Source organism: Bos javanicus, chromosome 2 (genome assembly GCF_032452875.1).
Source record: "Bos javanicus breed banteng chromosome 2, ARS-OSU_banteng_1.0, whole genome shotgun sequence".
In the NCBI taxonomy this organism is placed as follows: Eukaryota; Metazoa; Chordata; class Mammalia; order Artiodactyla; family Bovidae; genus Bos; species Bos javanicus.
In genome coordinates this window covers 91501245-91523379 of record NC_083869.1, presented here as the reverse complement: position 1 = coordinate 91523379, position 22135 = coordinate 91501245, and the positions used below count along the sequence as shown (strand labels likewise).

Sequence of the window (22135 nt, the reverse complement as noted above, 5' to 3'; positions counted from 1 at the left end):
GGTTTATATATACAAGAGACTTCCCTGGTGGTGTAGTGGCTAAGACACCGAGCTCCCAGGGTAGGTGGCCCAGATTTAATCCCTGGTAACAGAACAAGATTCCACATGCCACAACTAAGAGTTCACATGCTGCAACTAAGATATGCTGCAGCCAAAAAAAATAAATTAAAAAAAAAAAACAAAAAAAACCTACATACAACACGAGTGTGCTTAGTTTAATTACATAAAGTAACTTTCTAAAAAACACATACATTGTATTTTCCTATCAGTGAATATTTATTTTTAATAGTGAAAAATTACCCTTTTGTAAAAATAGAAAAATGTTCCTCAAAATTTATAAATTTACCTGGATCTCATTTATAAATATACCTGGATCTCAAATGAATAGAAAGTTAGTTATTGACTCTGCTAATCCAGGTCCTTGGAAGAAAAATTATACTCTGCTAATCACTTGCTCCTTGGAAGAAAATTTATGACCAACCTAGACAGCATATTAAAAAGTGGAGACACTACTTTGCCAACAAGGGTTCATCTAGTCAAAGCTATGGTTTTTCCAGTAGTCATATATAGATGTGAGAATTGGACTATAAAGAAAGCTGAGCACCAAAGAATTGATGCTCTTGAACTATGGTGTTGGAGAAGACTGTTGAGAGTCCCTTGACAGCAAGGAGATCCAACCAGACAATCCTAAAGGAAATCGGTCCTGAATATTCATTGGAAGGACTGATGCTGAAGCTGAAACTCCAGTACTTTGGATACCTGATGTGAAGAACTGATTCATTGGAATACACCCTGATGCTGGGGAAAAATGAAGGCGGGAGGAAAAGGGGACAACAGAGGATGAGATGGTTGGATGGCATCACTGACTCAATGGACATGAGTTTGAGTAAACTCTGGAAGTTGGTGATAGACAGGGAGGCCTTGCATGCTGCAGTCCATGGAGTCGCAAAGAGTTGGACACAACTGAGCGACTGAACTGAACTGAACTGAATCCAGGTAATCTGAGAAGCAAATGCTAAGACAGAATTCAACATGGAGGATTCTATTAGGAGAGATACCAGAGAGAGAAAATGGAGAGAAAGCTAGGCAAGGTAAAAGAAAGCTATCAAACTGTGATGCAAGTCTGGCCTCAAGTATATGCCAAAGGGAAGGAAGGTTGAGAGCAAGTAACGTGCCAAAGGTTACACTGCTAGTGGTGGAATGGTTTTGGATCCAGGGAACCTGAATTCAGTGGCAATCTCTTAACTGCTTATCCTATTTAAGAATTTACGCTATTCATAGAAGAAGCATATGCTCCATTATTTTTTTTTTCTGATTACACATACTCCATTATTGTTGAATTCAACCCAAATTTCATAAATCCAATTATATCATATATATATATACCATAGTATCTCACAATGTGAGATCTATTTGCTGACACCCCAAATTCTACTAACTTCTTTATCTATCTATATATAAGATATCCTCCAAACACTCAAACATAAATTCCAACAAAAATTCATATGCTGCTTAGTCCCAAAGTATGTATCTTTTTTCTCTAATATTCTGACTCAGTGGAAAAGCAGAGTGTAAAGTTTCATTACAGCTTACTAGTTGGAAAATTAATTCAAGCTAACAATCTAGGAGAAAGGTAGCCTTTTACAAACCTCTTTTTTGAAATTGAGAAAGTAGTTGGATTGGTCAACATGAAAAATCTCAAGGGCTGACCTCCTTAAATTGTACCGTCGTAGGTGAATCTCTCGAACTTGAGAGTGAGGCCACTTGAAATCAAAGCCTACTCCTGAAAACAGAAAAAAATCTTGTGACTGTGGACCACATAAAGTTACATACGCTATGCAGAAAATATCTCCTTTTCCTGACAAGAATAGCATTTAGGGAAAAAGAATTCAACCTCTATATGATAAAAACCATCTGTTAAATGTATTACATGTTTAAACTATTTCTTTTAAAACTATTTTAAAATTCTATAGCTTTTTATACTTCCTTTCCATTGAAATAGAGAATAACTCTGAATATTGTATCTTAGAAACATTTTCCCTTTTCTCTTTATATTAGCAGCTTAGATTTAAATATCTTTTTATTTTCAGATAAAAGATTAGGTGAGACGCCTATAGGAACAAGAGTACATATAAATAAAATATTGCATTTATAACTTAAATTTATAGCAGTCCCCACTAGGCAAACCTTTAAAAAAAAACATTGATAATAAAAAGAAGCATTCCCCTCAGTACATTGTTGAATAATGAATTTAATCCCATACTGACTTTCCATTTCTCCCTTTACATGAAAGACTACAATTTTACAGGCCCATCTTATTATTTTCTTCTCATTAATGATTGATAAACTGGATACTTAACTATTGAACAACAGAAATTATTCCCCCAGAACTCCTCACCATCTTCTTTTTCAATGCTGCCATCATAGAAGTAAATGTGTTGAGTAGTGATTTCTAATCTGCCAGGAATTACATCAATTATTGTAATGAGTTCACAGTCTTCTGATAACACCAATTTTTCTTTTTGATTCTGTTCTTCTTTCTCATCACTGAAGGGAAAAAACAAATAAAAAAGATCCAACAATGTATTCTGGGTAAATGGAAAAGAACATCATATTCAAAATCAAATCTCATTTCTGTGAAATCACTATCCAAGTAAGGGTACTTGAATTTTCTACAAAAAACATTCCACTGCATATTTCACCAACCTAACAGGTAATACTGCAATCCTTAAAGCTAAGCTCAAAAAAAGCTAAGAATGTTTTCCTAAATAGTGAAATTCTAAAGTTCACAGTGATGAAATTGAGAAATAAGTAACTTAAGGCAGTACACAGTCTGTTGCTTATTTATATTCTATGAAAGAAGGAGTTTTGGCTTTTCATTTGAAAGTGAATGAGACTGACATCCACTGAATTCACTAATCATTGAAGAAAAAAAATAAAACCCCATTAAAACGCTGACCAAAAAATCTACCCAAATCAAAGAGCTCCCTAGACAACCACATCTACTCAGTTTGCTAAAAATAATCAAGGAAATATTTTAAAATCATTAAAATTATATGAACAAAAGAACCTGCTTATACCAACAAAAGATATTATTGAATCTGGTCAGTTTGTAATATTAAAATAAGTTCTGAAGAAATATTTGCCATATGTTGTTTATAACCTAAACAAAGTGATACTCAGAATAAATTATAAACTTGAGACTTAGCTAATCATTCTTGGCTGAATGTGAGGCTTTACAATCATAATAAAAGTCAGGACAGATGTGTAAATCACCAAATTTGAATGAATTCCCTAAACCACTTACAGATCCACTGGCAAAGAGTGGCAGTATTACTGATCAAGGAGTTTAACACAAGCACAAACTAATTACTGGCTGACCACTAAGCTATGCTGATCCAGAGGCAACCCCCAATAAGCAGAGTTTTAAAAATAAAACAGAACAAAAACCCAGTAAATACAGACATCAATGACATTCACTACAGGTAAAACAGATTCCACAGACTTAATCTACCAAAGTCATTAGACAAACAAAAATACAATAACAACAACCAAAAACAAGGGAGGAGATCAGAAACCAAAGTGGATATAATTTTTTTTTAATGTATGGGTTTCACAAAGATTATGAGACATAACAAGAAACAGGAAACTATGGACCATGAACCTAAAAGAAGTAAAAAGAAACTATTTCAGGGAGGACCTCAGAAGTTCAACTTAGTAGACAAAGACATCAAGGCAGCTATCATAAAAATACATGAAAAGAACTAAAGAAAACTATGTTTAAAGAACCAAAGTGCATTATGGCAAAAATGTCTATTCATAGAGAGATTACAATAAAGAGATAGTAATTATACATATATTTATAAAAAGGAACCAAATAAGAAATTCTGAAATTGAAAAATATAATAACTAAATGAAAAATTCACCAGAAAGACTCAACAGCATATCTGAACTTGCAGGAGAAAGAAGCAGAGCTCTTGAAGATAGATCAAAAAGAAATTGTCCAATCTGAAGAATACAAAGAGAAAAACAATCAAGCAGAATGAAAGAACCTCAGAGGGTTCTATCATGCAAAACAACATAAGTGCAAAGGGAGACCCAGAAGGAGAGAATAGAGAAAAAGGCCAAGATATATTTGCAAAAATAATGGTAACAACTTCTCAAATATCAAAGAATTTAATCTACACATCCAAGAAGCTCAGTGAACTCCAAGGAGGACAAACACAAAGATATCCATACATGGACAGAAAATCAATGTGATAAAAGCTAAGGACAAGAAGAGTAACTTTAAAGCATAACAATACAGTACATAAATTGTCAACCGAGAATTCTATAACCAGCAAAACTACCCATCAAAGAGAAAGCAACAGTGCTCAGACAACTAGAATCACATGCAAAAGAATTAATACAGATATCTACATCATTCCACATAAAAAAATTAACACAAAATGGATCAACGACCTAACATAAGAGATAAAATATAAAACTTAGGAAAAAATAGATAAAAGGAAATTCATCAAAATTAAAAATACCAACAAAAAAGTGAAAAACCCAATTTAATGGAAAGAACATTTTTGTAAATCCTATATTTAATAAAGGACTTGTTGCTAAAATATATAAAGAACACTTACAAGTCAGTAACAAAAAGACAACCCAATTAAAAAGTGCAAAAAAGATCTTCATAAAGATTTCTCCAAAAAAGACATATAAATGGCCAAGAAACATATGAAAAGATGCTCAGCATCACTAGTCATTAGGGAACTGCAAATTAAAACCACTAGATACCACCTTCTGAAAGTGAAGTTGCTCAGTTGTGTCCAACTCTTTGAGACCCCATGGACTAAAGTCTGTCATGCTCCTCTGTCCATGGGATTTCCCAAGCAAGAATACTGGAGTGGGTTGCCATTTCCTTCTCCAGGGGATCTTCTTGACCCAGAGATCAAAGCCAGGTCTCCTGCATTGTAAGCAGACACTTTACCATCTGAGCCACCAGGGAAGCCCACCACCTTCTAGAATGATATAATAAATTTTACAAAAACACAGAGAGGGCTTCCCAGGTGGCTCAGTGGTAAAGAATCTGCCTGCTAATGCAGAAGATATGTGTTCAATTCCTGATCCAGGAAGATCCCACATGCTGCAGAGCATTAAGCCCATGTGCCACAACTACTGAAGCTCTCGTGCTCTAGAGCCCACACTCTGCAATAAAAGAAGCCACTGCAAAGAGAAGCCTGTGCACAACTAGAAAGTAGCCCCCACACAATGCGACGAGAAAAAAGCCTGTGCAGCAACAAAGATACAGCCAAAAATAATAAATTAATTTAGACTTAAAAAAGAGAGAGAATAACAGACACTTGAATGGATTGGAGAATCTAATATGAAAATTAGAACTTTCATACATTGCTGAAATGTAAAATGGCATAGTCATTCTGAAAACTGTTTCATAATTCCTCAAAAGGTTAAACATAGAATTAGCACATGATCAGCAAATCTAAGTTTTTTTTATACTGAAAATAACTAAAAAACATAAGTTCACACAAAAATGTATACATGAATATTCAAGGCAGTATTATTCATAATCATCATAAAACTAGAGACTACAGAAATGTCCATCAACTGATGAACAGATAAACAAAAATAATATATTCATATAATGGAATACTATTTAGCCAAAAAAACTAATTAAATATTGTTAGATGCAATGACCTGGATAAATACTGGAAATATTATGGGGAAAAAAGTAAAAATTGTTAGTCGCTCAGTCATGTCGAACTCTTTGTGACCTCAGGGACTGTAGCCTGCCAGGCTCCTCTGTCCATGGGATTCTCCAGGTAAGAATACTGGAGTGGGTAGCCATTCCCTTCTCCAGGGGATCTCTCCATCCCAGTGACTGAATCCAAGTCTTCTGCATTGCAGGAAAATTCTTTACCGCCTGAGCCATTTATACCAAAAGGCAACATATTATATGAAATACATGAAATGTTGAAAACAGACAAATTCATACTGAAAGAAAGCCAATAAGCCATTGCTAGAGGATGCAGGGAGGGAAAATTGGGACCGATTACTAAAGCAGAGACATTACTTTGCCGACAAAGGTCCATCTAGTCAAGGCTATTGTTTTTCTAGTGGTCATGTAGGGATGTGAGAGTTAGACTATAAAGAAAGCTGAGCGCCAAAGAATTGATGCTTTTGAACTGTGGTGTTGGAGAAGACTCTTGAGAGTCCCTTGGACTGCAAGATCAAACCAGTCAGTTGTAAAGGAAATCAGTTCTGAATATTCATTGGAAAGACTGATGCTGAAACTCCAGTACTTTGGCCACCTGATGCGAAGAGCTGACTCCTTTGAAAAGACCCTGATGCTGGGAAAGATTGAGGGTAGGAGGAGAAGGGGAGACAGAGGATGAGATGGTTGGATGGCATCACTGACTCGATGGACACGTGTTTGGGTTGATTCTGGGAGTTGGTAATGGACAGGGAGGCCTGGTGTGCTGCAGTTCATGGGGTCTCAAAGAGTCAGGCATGACTAAGCGACTGAACTGAACTGAACTGCAAAGTAGAAGATCTGCTTTTGAAGTGATGGAAATGTTCTTGGACTAGATAGTAGTGATGCTGCACAACTCTGTGAACAGACTAAAAAAACACTGAACTGTACACTTTAAAATGATAAATTTTATACTAAGTGAATCTCAATTTTCAAAAAATATATCTCAGTTTTTAAAAAAGCAGCCAAAAATGAAGACAAATTAAAAACCTCTACAGATGACAAAAGACTAAGATAATTTGTGGCTTACAGACATTCCTTATAAGAAATACTGAAGAGAGTCCTTCAGGCTTAAAGGAAATGCACCAGATGGTAATATGAATGTACACCAAGAAATAAAGTATATAGGTAGGTAATTATGCAGGCAAATATAAATGAAAACATAATTACATAGTTTTTTCTTCTCAATTTTAAGACAAGTGCATGAAACAGTAACAGCATAAGCTGTGCTGTTGGGCTTAAAATATATAAAGATTTAATATTATGGTAATAAAACAAAGGAGATATGAGAAATGAAAATGTTTTACATTTGCTTAGGGGAAGTTTTTGGGCTTCCCTGGTGGTTCAGAGGGGAAAGAATCCACCTGCAATGTGGGAGACCTGGGTTTGATGCCTGGATTGGGAAGATCTCTTGGATGTGGGCATGGCAACCCACTTCAGTATTCTTGCCTACAGAATCCCCACAGACAGAGGAGCCTGGTGGGCTACAGTCCACAGGGTCAGAGAATTGGATACAACTGAGCAACAAAGCACAGAGGAAGTTTTTAAACTACAAATTCAAAAATTTTAAGTATATCTAAGGCTATTCAGGATATATATTTTTTTCTGGTAGAGGTCTCATAAGTTATATTTTTCAAGGAATTTGTCCATTTCATTTAAATTGTCAAATTTATTGGCATAAAGTTGTCATTTCCTTTTAATTATTTTAATGTATTTCTTTTTAATCATTTTAATATCATCATTAATCATTTTAATATCATCTTCTCCTCCTTCATTCCTGATACTGGTAATTTATGCTGTCTTTACTTCCTGCTGCTGCTAAGTCACTTCAGTCGTGTCTGACTCTGTGCGACCCTGTAGACGGCAGCCCACCAAGCTCCCCCGTCCCTGGGATTGTCCAGGCAAGAACACTGGAGTGGGTTGCCATTTCCTTCTCCAATGCATGAAAGTGAAAAGGGAAAGTGAAGTCGCTCAGTTGTGTCCAACTCTTAGCGACCCCATGGACTGCAGCCTACCAGACTCCTCCATCCATGGGATTTTCCAGGCAAGAGTACTGGAGTGGGATGCCATTGCCTTCTCCAATACTTCTTAAATAGTCTAACTAGAGGTTTATTGTTCACTTATCTGATTTTTAATGACCAGCTTTTTTTCACTTTTTCTTTTTGTTGTTTGGTTTTCTCTTTCATGGAGTTCTGCTTTTATCTTTATAATAATTTCTTCCTTTTGCTTAAGAGCTTATATTTCGTGCTGTACTTACCATCTAAACACCTCAGTGGTATCTATAAATTTGGTAATGTTTTTATTATCATTCAGCTCAAAATACTTACTAATCTCAAGGTCCAGCTCCAAATTAACCCAGTTCTAAGAAGCCTTCAATGGTTTCAGTTGACACTGATAGACTCCTAACAGTTGATACAGTATTAACTATTGGATTCTGGAAATGTATAGTATTACAATTTCAAGCAACTATTTTCCACAATTTTACAATCCTATCTCTCAGAATAAAGTAATTTTAAATTCTCTCAAGTACTGATACATACATATTTACTCTGGATGTTATTTCCTCTTCAGGAAGATCTAATTTATCCTCCTCCATATCACTAACTTTTACTTGTTTCACCACTTCCAGAAGCAATGAATCACTGGAAGGCTGTGAGTGCTGGATACCTGTTTAAACATAAAATATCTGTTAAACACAAGTAGAAAAATCATATCAGAGTCCCTCTGTAATTTCTGACTGTTAATTGTATGATTATAAGAAGGTGCTTGAAATTTTCTAGCATAAAAAAGTGATTTACTACAGAAAAGCTGTTATATATAATTTAGAGTTATCTGTCCTACCTCTTGAGAAACCTATATGCAGGTTAGGAAGTAACAGTTAGAATTGGACATGGAACAACAGACTGGTTCCAAAGAGGAAAAGGAGTACGTCAAGACTATATATTGTCACCCTGCTTATTTAACTTATATGCAGCGTAAATCATGAGAAACGCTGGGCTGGAAGAAGCACAAGCTGGAATCAAGATTGCTGGGAGAAATCTCAATAACCTCAGATATGCAGATAACACCAGCCTTATGGCAGAAAGTGAAGAGGAACTAAAATGCCTCTTGATGAAAGTGAAAGAAGAGAGTGAAAAAGTTGGCTTAAAGCTCAACATTCAGAAAACTAACATTCATGGCATCTGGTCCCACCACTTCATGGGAAATAGATGGGGAAACAGTGTCACACTTTATTTTTCTGGGCTCCAAAATCACTGCAGATGGTGACTGCAGCCATGAAATTAAAAGACGCTTACTCCTTGGAAGGAAAGTTATGACCAACCTAGATAGCATATTCAAAAGCAGAGACATTACTTTGCCAACAAAGGTCCGTCTAGTCAAGGCTATGGTTTTTCCAGTGGTCATGTACAAATGTGAGAGTTGGACTGTGAAGAAGGCTGAGGGTCGAAAAATTGATGCTTTTCAACTGTGGTGTTGGAGAAGACTCTTGAGAGTCCCTTGGACTGCAAGGAGATCCAGCCAGTCCATTCTGAAGGAGTTCAGCCCTGGGATTTCTTTGGAAGTAATGATGCTAAAGCTGAAACTCCAGTACTTTGGCCACCTCATGCGAAGAGTTGACTCATTGGAAAAGATTCGGATGCTGGGAGGGGTTGGGGGCAGGAGGAGAAGGGGACAACAAAAGATGAGATGGCTGGATGGCATCACTGACTTGATGGATGTGAGTCTGAGTCAACTCCGGGAGTTGGTGATGGACAGGGAGGCCTGGCATGCTGCGATTCATGGGGTTGCAAAGAGTCGGACACGACTGAGCAACTGAACTAAACTGAACTGATGCTGTTTAACCAATGTTTTTAAATTATTATACATATAACAAAAGAAATAAATGTTTTTAAAATGGTATTTGTTTTTAATGATGGTATTATTTATGTTTCAGAAACAGGCCAAGTAATCTCTTTAACCATATTTACTTCTAAAGTATGCCAATAAGTAAGTGTTATTCTCACTACATTAATTCAATAGAATTATCCTTACTGTGCATTTGTACTATAGAAATATTAAGAAAGAATGTGAAAAATTATTATTGACTGCAATATAATACATAGGCCATTCTGAAGTGTTCCTTTCTGGAGTACATAGAATAGATAATTCTGATATATATATATGCCACAAATGTAATGAACTATGCGTTATGTAAGAAGGCTGGGCTAGTGCAATGGAAAGAACACGGGTTGTGAAGTGGTAAACCTAAATTCAACTTCCATTTATTAACCACATGACCCCTCTGAACCTATGTTTCTGTAACTGTGAAATGGAGATACATCACATTACACATAAAATAAATGGTAGCTATCCTTACTATACATTTACCTCTGAATTATCTGAGTGGCATAAGAGTAGTAATGAAAATATATGCATAATTTATAGATAGGACTAGAAAAAATTCATATGTTTAACTATGTATATAGGCATTTCATATTTAGAAAATAAAAACAATTCATGCTAAATAACAAAACATTATAAAGACAACAAAACTGCTCAATTTATCAAATGGTATCCTTGCTGACACACAAACTGAATTAACCTAATGTGCAGTTGCATTTTTCCTTTATAAATCTGCTTTGATCACTTTGATCAGATACAAGTCTAGATAATCTGATATAAACAGAATAATATCGATGAAAATACTTATAGACAAACATATGGAGTAGGTAAAACACTGAAGTAAGCTTCAGAGAACTTTAAAAGTTTTAAAGACTGATACCACTGGTTTTCTACTATTACCAATTTCACTTTGAAATATATGATTTCTTACTTCTGTACAATTTTATTATCACCATTGTACCTTGGATAATTTTGAAAACTAAGTAAAGAGAGAAAGAGATGGAGAAAGAGAAAGGACACTGGTCTTGCTGAACTTAAAACAACTGCGACCAAGAAGAAGAAACAAAATTACATCTGTGTACATGTGTTAAGAGGGATGAAGAAGGAGAAGAAAAGGACAAGGAATTTCCTGGAGTGATATTTCCTGACAAAAATGAAGAAAAATATAGAATACTATTCCTTAAGTGTTACTAAATTGAAGTCATTCACCAAAAGATGTTTTCTGAGTGACAAGTATAAAATTTCAAGAGGTAGAAAAGTATAATAGTCTCAGGACACAAACAGGGAAGACAAGCTTGTATGCAAGTGACCATTCCTATATAACAGATTCTCAAAGTTAGTGTTTGTACCAGGGAAAAGGCCATTATTTTACATTAAGGAAAATTACTGAGTCTCATTTATTTCAGAATGTAAGATTTGAAATGGCAGGCATGATAGCTCTCTTATTTTTATGGCACTTACTGTATGGGCCAGTTTATTATAGCAATTAAAAAAAATAAGATTAAAAAATTGGTACTCATTTTATCTATAACTTAGTCATTAAACACAAGATGCACGACTAGCTTTGGTAAAGTAACTACAATTTAGTATACACATGACTTTTAATATTTTGGGTATTTCAGAGACCCTTCTTCAAAAAGAAAAGGATTTGTCAAGTCAGATGGTTATAAAGGAAAGTCAAAGTGAAGTCGCTCAGTCATGTCGGACTCTTTGTGACCCCATGGACTACCAGGCTCCTCTGTCCATGGGATTTTCCAGGCAAGAGTACTGGAGTGGGTTGCCATTTCCTTCTCCAGGGGATCTTCCCAACCCAGGGGTCGAATCCAGGTCTCCTGCATTGCAAGCAGACACTTTACCGTCTGAGCCACCAGGCAAGTCTCATAAAGGAAGGGCTTATAAAGGAAGGGCTTATAAAGGAAGGGCTTCCTAAAGAATTATAGACACTCTTTAAAATCTGTTTTGATATACTGCTAGGCTACATATTTTTAAACACTTTTTTTTTCCTAGAAAAAAAGGCATTGACCCATCTAGATACTAAAATGTCTGGAGTTCTATAAGAAGAATACGTCATAAAAGAAGGACCTAAAGAGTTGCTAAGAATTTGAAATATATTTAAGATTAGCTTCAGTTTCAGAAGGCAAAAGGCTCAGGTGAAAGTACCGTATTTTACTATACCATAATGGATACAGAGACAACACATTTCACACCAACTGCTGTATAATTTTATGAGTTTATATTTTTCTTTGAAAACCTTCAAAAATCAACTGAAACTGGAAGTCATTTTAGATTTGACTAAGATTTGACAAAGGCAACATAGACAGCCATTTAAATATCAATTACAAAACATCACCCTCTCTCAAGAACAAACAATTTTCAAACAATTAATAAAAACAAGTACCAACCCCTACCACCACTCTCATTATCTGCAATAGATAATTAAACAGCCATTGAAACTCACCTAGATTATCTCTCAAAGCGCTAGCTTCTTCGTGGGTTTTGAAATTATAATTTGGCACCAATTTAAGTCTCATGCGGGAATAATTTTCTACATTAGCTAGTTTCCAGTGAATTGGATTTTGTTGCCTACGAATATTCATAAGTAAACAAATAAAATTATTTTAGTTTAAAATTACAAAAGGTCAGCTGATTGAAACAAAGTAAAAAAGTAACATGTATTTTATGTTTCTTTGGCATCATTTTATAAAAGCATTCACATTCGTATCTCATTTGACCCAAACAATCCTGAGGAAAAAAACCAATGTTAGTATGCATATCAACAGTTTATACCTAAGGAATCTAAGATAGGCTAAATTATTTGCCTAAGATGCCATGGAGTTTACAGATATCAGAAATAAGATTTGAACAGAAATCTTCAGACTTACAGCTTGATATTTTTTACTCTTTCACTGTTACAAGGAATTTCTTAACTAGCTATATATGAGTTTATTCAAAATACATTTTTCAAAATAAAATAATAGTTTTACTACAAATAAAGATAATATAATTACAAATGTATCAAAGATCTAAATATGAGTTAAAGCTCTTAGGGGAAACATAGGAGTAAATCTTCATGACTTTGGATTTGAAAATGGTTTCTTAAATATGATATCAATAACATAAGCAACAAAAGAAACAGATAAACTTGACTTAAACTTCAAGTCTTTGTGCACCAAAGACCACTTATCAGGAAAGTGAAAAGACAACCTACATATTTATAGACAATATATGCAATAAAGGCCTATTATTGGGAAAATAAAAGGAACTCTTACAATTCAACCACAAAAAATCAAACAATCCAAGTTAAAAATAGACAAAGGAAAAAAAAATAAAGGACTTATACATTTCTCTAAAGAACATATACAGACGGTCAACAAATATATGAAAAGATACCAATGTCATTAGTCATTAGGGAAATGCAACAAAATCATAAAATACCACTGTATAACCAATTGATGACCATAATTAAAAAAAAAATTTTTTTAAGACAAGTATCATAGTAAGGTTGCAGAGAATCTGGAACCTTCAAGCACTGCTGATAGGAATGGGGCAGCTGCTATGAAAAACTGTTATGCAATTCTTCAGTAAGTTAAATACAGAATTAACATAGCAATGCTGCCTGCAGGTATACGACCAAAAAAACTAGAGACGGGAGTTGAAGCATACACTTGGTCACAAATGTTTACAGCAATACTATTCACAACATGTGTGTGCTCAGTCGTGTCCAACTCTTTGCAACCCCATAGACTAGAGCCCGCCAGGCTTCTCGGCCCATGGGATTATCCTGGCAAGAATATTGCAGTGGGTTGCCATTCTCTTCTCCAGGGGATCTTCCCAACCCAGGAATTGAAACTGTATCCCCAGTGGCTCCTGGCAGATTCTTTACCACTGAGCAACTGGAAAGCCCACTATTCACAACAGCCACAAAGAAAACAACCCAAATATCCATCATCCATTTCATACAATGGAGTATTATTCAGTCATAAAAAGGAAAGGAAGTACTAACACATACTACAACAAAAGGAAAACACTATGCTAAGTGAAAGAAGTGGTACAAAAGGCCACCTATTGTATCATTTCACGTATATGAAATACCCAGAATAGGTAAATCCATTGAGACAGAAAGCAGACAAGCAGTTACCAGGGATCAGGGGAAGAGTTAACAGGCAGTGACTATTACTGGTTCCAGGGTTTCTTTTTCAGGTGATAAAAAGGTTCTCAAGCTGGACAGTGCTCTCATCTCAAGCTGATTACACAACATTAGAAATGTACTTACTGTCACTAAATTACACATTTTAAAGCAGTTAAAAGAGAAAATTTTATATTGTGTATTTTACTAGAATAAAAAAGGGCTGTTAAAAATATGTGTATGTAATATAATTCAGCAAAACAAAAATGACTGATCAAGTAAAGAAATAGTAAAATATTTAAACACACAGCATCACTAACCCTAGCTCAAAGAGGTAGTGTCAGGAAGACAGAAGTAAACGGATTCAAAACAAATTCTACACTAAAGGGTAACAGTAAAGGAAACAACTCCAAGTGAAAAACATATAAACACAAAGCTCTACACTTACCAAACCTATAATTCATAAAAGACAAGCAAATTAATTAAAAGCAATCTTGTAAAAATTGGATTGGAGAGGTCATTGGAGAGTTCATGAAATTCTAGATCAGAGTTGTAAAGAAGAGGGCATTTAATGAATGACAGCTAATCCTACCTTTTTGCCCAAGGTCCCCTTTCACATGTAAGATAAAGCTTCACTGCCTTCCAGCGTCTCAGAGTGGCTAACTGCTGACTGCTAAGTTGTTTCAGCATGTTATTATACCTCAAGTTCTCCTGGCGTACTTTTCGATTAAATGGCTCCACAAAAAACTCCTGAAAGAAAGAGCAATAAATAAGAGCACCAAATCATGTATTGAGAGGCATGTTTAAATTTGAATGTCATAATTTTAGAAATCTGACTCAATAAAATCATAAAATGAAAAGAAAGAAGCTGGCAACCAACATGATTTTCTTATTCCATTAGAATCATTAATATGACTAGGTATAATACTTGTTTTTTCAATATAAGAAAATAACAAGTCAAGAATAAATATGTGAAGAACTTCAAAACTGTAAAGTGTCTCAAAATCAGATTATTTAAGACTTAGAATTATTAACTGTATCCCATCAAGTAAAATGATTTTCTTTGGGGATCTTTTGATTTATAAGGCATCTGGAATCTGACTCAAGTCAAATAAAGTAAGAGGACCACATTCCACACTGATGGCCTGAGAGGCAGTGCTGAAGACAAAAGACACCTATAGGAGTAAATCTCTCACAATGAAAAATTCCATCATTCAGGAATGCTTCTCTTAGAATAGCATCCTCTCTAGCAAATGAATTCACATACCTATTCCAGTTTTCAGGATAAAATAAGATTCTGGTAATAAATTCTACCAAGATATAACTCTAAACCCGGAAATTAAAATTCTAAAGTTTTCAGGAAGACAAGAGGTAAGCCTGGTTTAGGACTTCCCAGGTGGCAGAGTGGTAAAGAATCTGCCTGCCAATACAGGAGACATGGGTTTGATCCCTGGGTGCGGAAGATCTCCTGGAGGAAGAAATAGCAACCCATTCCGGTATTCTTGCCTGGAAAATGCTATGGACAGAGGAGCCTGGCAGTCCATGGGGTTGGTTGAAAAGAGTCAGACACAACTGACCGACTGAGCATGGAAGCCTGGTTTACCTACCTCACACTGACATTGATTAAGAAATATTAGGAACTAAAACACTATTCAACTTGTTTCAAACAAATCAACAGTGAATTACATTAAAACGAATGGTAAAGACATGGATTTAAAAGACATCTTTTATTTATTTTTTTTGGTTAATGCTATGCAACTTGGGGTATTTTAGTTTCCATGTGGGATCAAGCCTGAGCCTGTGCAATGGAAGCACAGAGCCTAAACCACTGGACCATCAAGGAAGTCCCTACCAGCATCTTTTAAAGAGATAATACTGTACTGTATGGTTGAGAATACAAGCTTTGGAGCTAGACCTCAGTACAAATCTTACCTACTTAATTCTCTGAGGCTCAGTATCATTGCCTGTAAGTTGAGGTTGACAATAATTGTCATGTGTTTAATATAGTGCTAGAAAAGTAGCACGGAGAAGGCAATGGCACCCCACTCCAGTACTCTTGCCTGGAAAATCCCATGGATGGAGGAGCCTGATAGGCTGCAGTCCATGGGGTTTCGAAGAGTCGGACACGACTGAGTGACTTCACTTTCCACTTTCATGCATTGGAGAAGGAAATGGCAACCTACTCCAGTGTTCTTGCCTTGAGAATCCCAGGGACAGGGGAGCCTGGTGGGCTGCTGTCTACGGGGTGGCAGAGTTGGACACGACTGAAGCGACTTAGCAGCAGCAGCAGCAGCAGAAGAAAAGTAGCAAGCTTTCAATAAATTACTTATTATTATAATTATTACTGTAATTACTGCTAGATTTATAGGATATCAATGATTTGGGATACAGTGTTACCAAATATTTAAAACAGATCATTGCTGTGACAACTGAAGAAGTCATGAGAATTCCATGATAATTAAACATCAGTTTCACAGCTTTGCAATTTGAGCACATGAGGATATTTGGGCACATAAATTAGGTTTTTCTAGAAGCAAAGGGTGAAATTACAGAGAAAAGAATGGTTGGAATAATAACTGGTAGAACTTCTATGAGGGAAATATAATAATAATTATTATCATAATTGCTGCTGCTGCTACTGCTGCTAAGTCGCTTCAGTCGTGTCTGACTCTGTGCGACCCCATAGACGGAAGCCCACTAAGCTCCTCTGTCCCTGGGATTCTCCAGGCAAGAATACTGGAGTGGGTTGCCATTTCCTTCTCCAATGCATGAAAGTGAAAAGGGAAAGTGAAGTTGCTCAGTCGTGCCTGACTCCTAGCGACCTCATGGACTACAGCCTACTAGACTCCTCCGTCCATGGGATTTCCCAGGCAAGAGTACTGGAGTGGGGTGCCATTGCCTTCTCTAATCATAATTGCTACGCACCAGTAATTCCACTTATTCTAGGGAAGTCATTCTGGATAAACACAAAAATATGACTAGAGAGATGATCAGTAATAGCCATAATAAAGAAAAAATTCGTAAATTAGGAAATTTCTAAAACCAGGAAATAAGTTTAAATTTTCTAATATATAACATTACAGAATATTAGCCATTTAATGGCATGGGAAAATACTCATGACACATTTTAAGTTAAAGTAGTAGCAAATGAAACTATCATTTCACTTAAACCAAATATATACATAAAAACACAGGAAAGATAACACAGCAAAATGTTAGTAGTAGTGGATTAAACATGTTTCTTTTTATGCTTAAGTTATGAAATAAAGCTTTATTTTTATTTGATCTTCTTTGTTTCATCTGTGTTTTTCAGTTTTTAGCATATATATTCTGTACATATTTTGTTAGACTGGTATCTAACTACCTTATTCTTTTTAGTCTTACTGTAAATAGTATTTTTTTTAAAATTTCAGTTTCCAATTGCTCATTGCTACTGTATAGAAATATGATTAAATTTTGTATATTGATCACAGACAATCATGCGATCCGTAAATAGTTTTATTTCTTCTTTCCCAATATGTCTTTTATTTCTTTTTCTATTCTTACTGAATTTGCTACTTCTCACAGTACAATACAAAGAAGCATGGAAGTGAACATTTCACCCTTAATGGGCAAAACACTCAGTTCTTCATCATTAAATATGAAGCTAGTTGTAGGATTTTTGTAGAGATTTGGGTCTTCCCTTCTATTCCTAGTTTGCTAAAACCTGATCATAAATGGATGATGAATTCTGCCAAATGTTGCATCTACGGATATGATCATGTGCCTTTTTTTGATAAGTTTATTAATATGACTGATTATCAAATGATTATCAAATGTCGAAATCAGCCTTGCATTTATAAGATAAACTATCCCAGTCGTGATGTTATTTTATTATACATTGCTAGATTTGGTTTATATCTATGTTTCAAAAGGGATACTGTCTTCCATTGTCTTATACTGTTTTTGTATGGTTTCAATGTGAGAGTAATATTGCCGTTATATAATGAGGTGGGAAGTTATGCCACTTTTCTATTTTCTAAACAGACTCTGAAGAACTGGTCTAATTTCTCTATTAAATATTTGGTAAAATTTGCCAGTGAAACCATCTGGGTCTAGAGTTTTCTGTTTTGGAAGATGAAGTGAAGTGAAAGTTGCTCAGTCGTGTCCAGCTCTTTGCGACTTCATGGACTATACAGACCATGGAATTCTCCAGGCCAGAATACTGGAGTGGATAGCCATTCCCTTCTCCAGGGGATCTTCCCAACCCAGGGATCAAACCCAGGTCTCCTGCATTGCTGGCGGATTCTTTACCAGATGAGCCACAAGGGAAGCTATTTAACTATAAATTCAATTTCTTTAAGAGATAGAGGACTATCCAGGTTATCTACTTATTATTGAATTATTTTTGGAAATCTGTATTTGTGAAAAAACTGATCAATTACATTTAAAGCATCTTATTTATGCGCACAGATTGGCTGCAATAATCCAATTAGCATGTTGATGTCGGTGAGGTCAGTGGTGATTAATTTCTGGTAGGAGTACTGTTTCCCCCTTTTTTCCCCCCTCAATTTGGCTACAAGTCTATCAATTTTACTGATATTTTAAAGAAGCAGATTTTGGTTTCATTGGCTTTCTCTATTGCTTTTCTGATTTCATTTTCATTACTTTATGCTCTTTAATAATTTCTTATTTAAAAACTAATGTAGGGAATTCCTTGGTGGTCCACGGGTTAGGACTCGGTGCTTTCACTGTGATGGCGGGGATTAAGTCCCTGGTGGGGCAACTGAGATCCTACAAGAGGTGCAGCACAGGCGAAAAAAAAATAACAGTAGATTACCTTACTTTTTCAAGTTTCTTAGGATGGAATGAACCTATTAATTTGAGGTCTTTCTCCTTTTTTAGTATAAGTACTTTGTGTTATAAATTACCCTCTAAGCACTGGTATATACTCAGCCTCCTTAGAGATACCTTATCAGCTTAATAGACATTTTACATAATCACTGTGCTTAGAACATTTTGATATTAATTTTTAAATTGCTACTTTTCAGTTTTTTTCTTCTAATTCTGAAATAATTTTCTCACAAACAGTAAGAAATACTGTTTGTTTTCAAAGTTCAGGCTTGTTATCACTCTCATTTGAACATTAACTGCTTGAAATCAACATAAAAAAACAAATATTAAAACATCTAATAATTTTTACCTGAAACTTGAGCTTGCTTTCTCCCCCGTCCCGGTCTCGCTTATGCATATTCACCATTAAGGCTTCATAACAATCCTTCCAATAAAGTGCCATGCTCTCATGACTATCATAAAACGTATGGGTTTCATATTTCTTCATATAAGGTACAATCTTATAAAAAATATATATACACAAAATTTACTATATGCTTCCATAAAAATGATACTTTAGTAGACAAAAACCTCACTCAATAAAGAGAAAACTTACATATTTTTCAATGTAAACTTGCCATTCATTTGAACTGCAATATTCTTGAAAATCTTCAAAAAATGAAGCGCTACCATTAGTCAAAGGTAAAGAAGGCAGATGCAAGTTCATGAAGAGAAGTTCATAAATTTTAGAAACTAGGGTACGGACAAGGGGAATCAGAAATGAATATATTTCAGTCTGTTCCTTGATTGACTGACTTAGAACATGTTCCAGCTTCCCTAAAATGTAACATGCTTCATCCTGATTTTCAATCACTTTGGTCTGAAGAAGGGTGTTTAGTTTAGCAGATGCCATTGCACAAACCTGGAGGAAAACAGTAAAATAAAGCAGATATTTAGTGATAGCAAAGTTCTTTGGCTCTTCTTGAAGTTGTTTTTTAAAATAAATTATAAAAGTAACCCATGGAATACACAGAAAAGTTAAAAGTTGACAATTAATCACCCCAACATCCACTCTACTCCTTCTTATAGTTTGTAAGAAGTGGGGGATGATTCCATCTCTAGTTCCAACTTAGGCCCTAAAAGATATAAGCCAAACAGAATATCCAACCCCTTGCTACAGTGACTGATTCAGGTAACTCATCTCTCAGTCAACTCATGTCATTTTATTTGTCACAAAGATTCATTCAGGTCAGGTATAGCTTTATTAGTGCAATGACAGAACTTTTATACAGTAACTGTAAAGAACGGTGAAAGGACTTGGATACTACCTCACCTTCAAGCTAACAAGTTAGTTTACCACAGTTTCACAGACGCAGGCAGAAGAATGAGACTCCTGGAACAGAAACAATGATCTACAGCATTAGCAATAACCAGAATATCAGGCAGAGAAGGCAATGGCATCCCACTCCAGTACTCTTGCCTGGAGAATCCCATGGACGGAGGAGCCTGGTAGGCTACAGTCCATGGGGTCGTGAAGAGTAGGACACAACTGAGCGACTTCATTTTCACTTTTCACTTTCATGCACTGGAGAAGGAAATGACGACCCACTCCAGTGTTCTTGCCTGGAGAATCCCTGGGATAGAGGAGCCTGATGGGCTGCCATCTATGGGGTTGCACAGAGTCGGACATGACTGATACAACTTAGCAGCAGCAGCAGCAGAATATCAGGATTTGCCCTGTTTCCCAAACTAATTCCATGGTGAGAAATGATTAGGAGATGATGCCTGCACACGCAACAGGTGCATTATAAGAGAGGAGCCCCAAGCAAAGGGAATCCAAATCTTCTACCCTGGGTAGTAAAGGTGCCTGAACATTGCCGTGGAGGGAGATACTATCTTTATCACACTGGACAGTAAAAAAGACCTGCCTTTTAGTCTGGAGGGAGATATGATCTCTGTCTTCTCAAGCTGTTTACTATACATGCATCGTCAAAAAGACAGTTTATCACAAAGGCATCCACTGTCTGTATTCACAAGAGATCCATGAAGAAATGTCTACCAACTAGGACTATAGGAAGAACCACTCTCTTTCTCTGAATATAGACAAGCAAGCATGCAGCCTTAGCTTCTGCTGGCAGCCGTTCTGTGATGGTAACGGCAGCCAGTTTAAGACAAGCTGGCACAGGATGGAAAGCAATGCTACAAGAACAGCAAAAAAATGCAACCGGAGCCTTGACTGAATCATGCCTTGAACTCATCTTAACAATGGAATTTTCAACTACATGAATCTTCATCTTGTATTGACATTTCTGTTATTTGGAATTACAAGCATTCTTACAGATAAAGAACAGTACATAGGATACCAAGTTAAGGTCCCAAAGAAAATACACATTTAGGACACATGCATGCATGCTCAGTCGCTAAGCTGTGTCCACCTCTTTGCAACCCCATGGACCGTAGCCCACCAGACTCCTCTCTTCATGGGATTCTCCAGGCAAGGATATTGGAGTGGGTTGCCATTTCCTTCTCCATAAGATCTTCCCAACCCAGGGATCAAATCTCACACTCTTGGATCTGCTACATTGGTAGCCAGATTCTTTACCAATGAGCCACCTGGGAAGAAAAGTCCCCAAGGTAAATACACATTTAGGGCACAAACTCACACAAAGTAATACTCTATATTACTCTTAAGCTCTGGCCTCAAACTTCATTGCAAAAAGGTAAATTAGGTCACAAAGGGGCCTCCTTTCATTGAGACTAGAGAAAGATATAGGTCTTAAAACCATAACAAGACAAATGATAAAAAAAAAAAAAAAGGCGCCTCCTTTTCCCTTTACCTATATCCCAATCTTGGATCAAAATACTTTCAAAATAAAGAAAAGCAAGAGGGAAAAAAAGGAAGTATTAGAAACCAACATGACTTCAAGAATTAAGCGTGCCAAAAACTCATCTGAGTTGTATGCACAGGTCTTCGAAAGCCAAGGCAACAATAAGGGATCTCAAGCAGTCTTCCCATAAAAGAAGACTTATAGAAGCAAACAGCATTTGAGGAAATAACCTCTAAGATGGTTCAAATTTTAACTTTTCTACTTTTAACTTAAGCTTCTACTTGTGAAGCATCTCCACCCTCCTCAGGTTTCCCCTAAACCCCTTCACTTTACTCTTTGAATCTGACTAAAGCAGCGTAAACCCGATAGAAGGCAACAAATGTGAGACAAAAGGTCATAAAATCTCATTTTCCAGGAAACACCAATGCTAATATTCTAGACTTATTTGCTACATGTTTTTAAAAACACTGTTTACATAAAAAGTTCAATATTCAGTGCTCTACTTTTAACTAGTGTCACAGTATTACATAACTATAAGTTTATATGTTTATTTAAAGTGGACTCTGTGGGAGAGGGAGAAAGTGGGGAGATTTGGGAGAATGGCATTGAAACATGTATAATATCATGTATGAAACGAGTTGCCAGTCCAGGTTCGATGCACGATACTGGATGCTTGGGGCTGGTGCACTGGGACGACCCAGAGGGAGGGTATGGGGAGGGAGGAGGGAG

The 22135-nt window shown here is 36.1% G+C and overlaps 1 protein-coding gene across 6 annotated transcripts in view; it reads right to left on the bottom strand.

Annotated features, from left to right (window-relative positions):
* The window catches only part of NBEAL1 (neurobeachin like 1), a 164009-nt gene that overhangs the window by 47102 nt on the left and 94772 nt on the right, over positions 1 to 22135 (bottom strand). For all 6 annotated transcript variants that reach the window (XM_061382133.1, XM_061382104.1, XM_061382147.1 and 3 more), the window contains 7 exons: positions 19195 to 19500; positions 18949 to 19098; positions 14359 to 14516; positions 12099 to 12223; positions 8299 to 8425; positions 2399 to 2547; positions 1650 to 1783 (listed from right to left, as the gene is read on the bottom strand). In XM_061382133.1, coding sequence (XP_061238117.1) covers positions 1650 to 1783; positions 2399 to 2547; positions 8299 to 8425; positions 12099 to 12223; positions 14359 to 14516; positions 18949 to 19098; positions 19195 to 19500 — 1149 coding nt within the window. The remainder of the gene's footprint in view (positions 1 to 1649; positions 1784 to 2398; positions 2548 to 8298; positions 8426 to 12098; positions 12224 to 14358; positions 14517 to 18948; positions 19099 to 19194; positions 19501 to 22135) is intronic.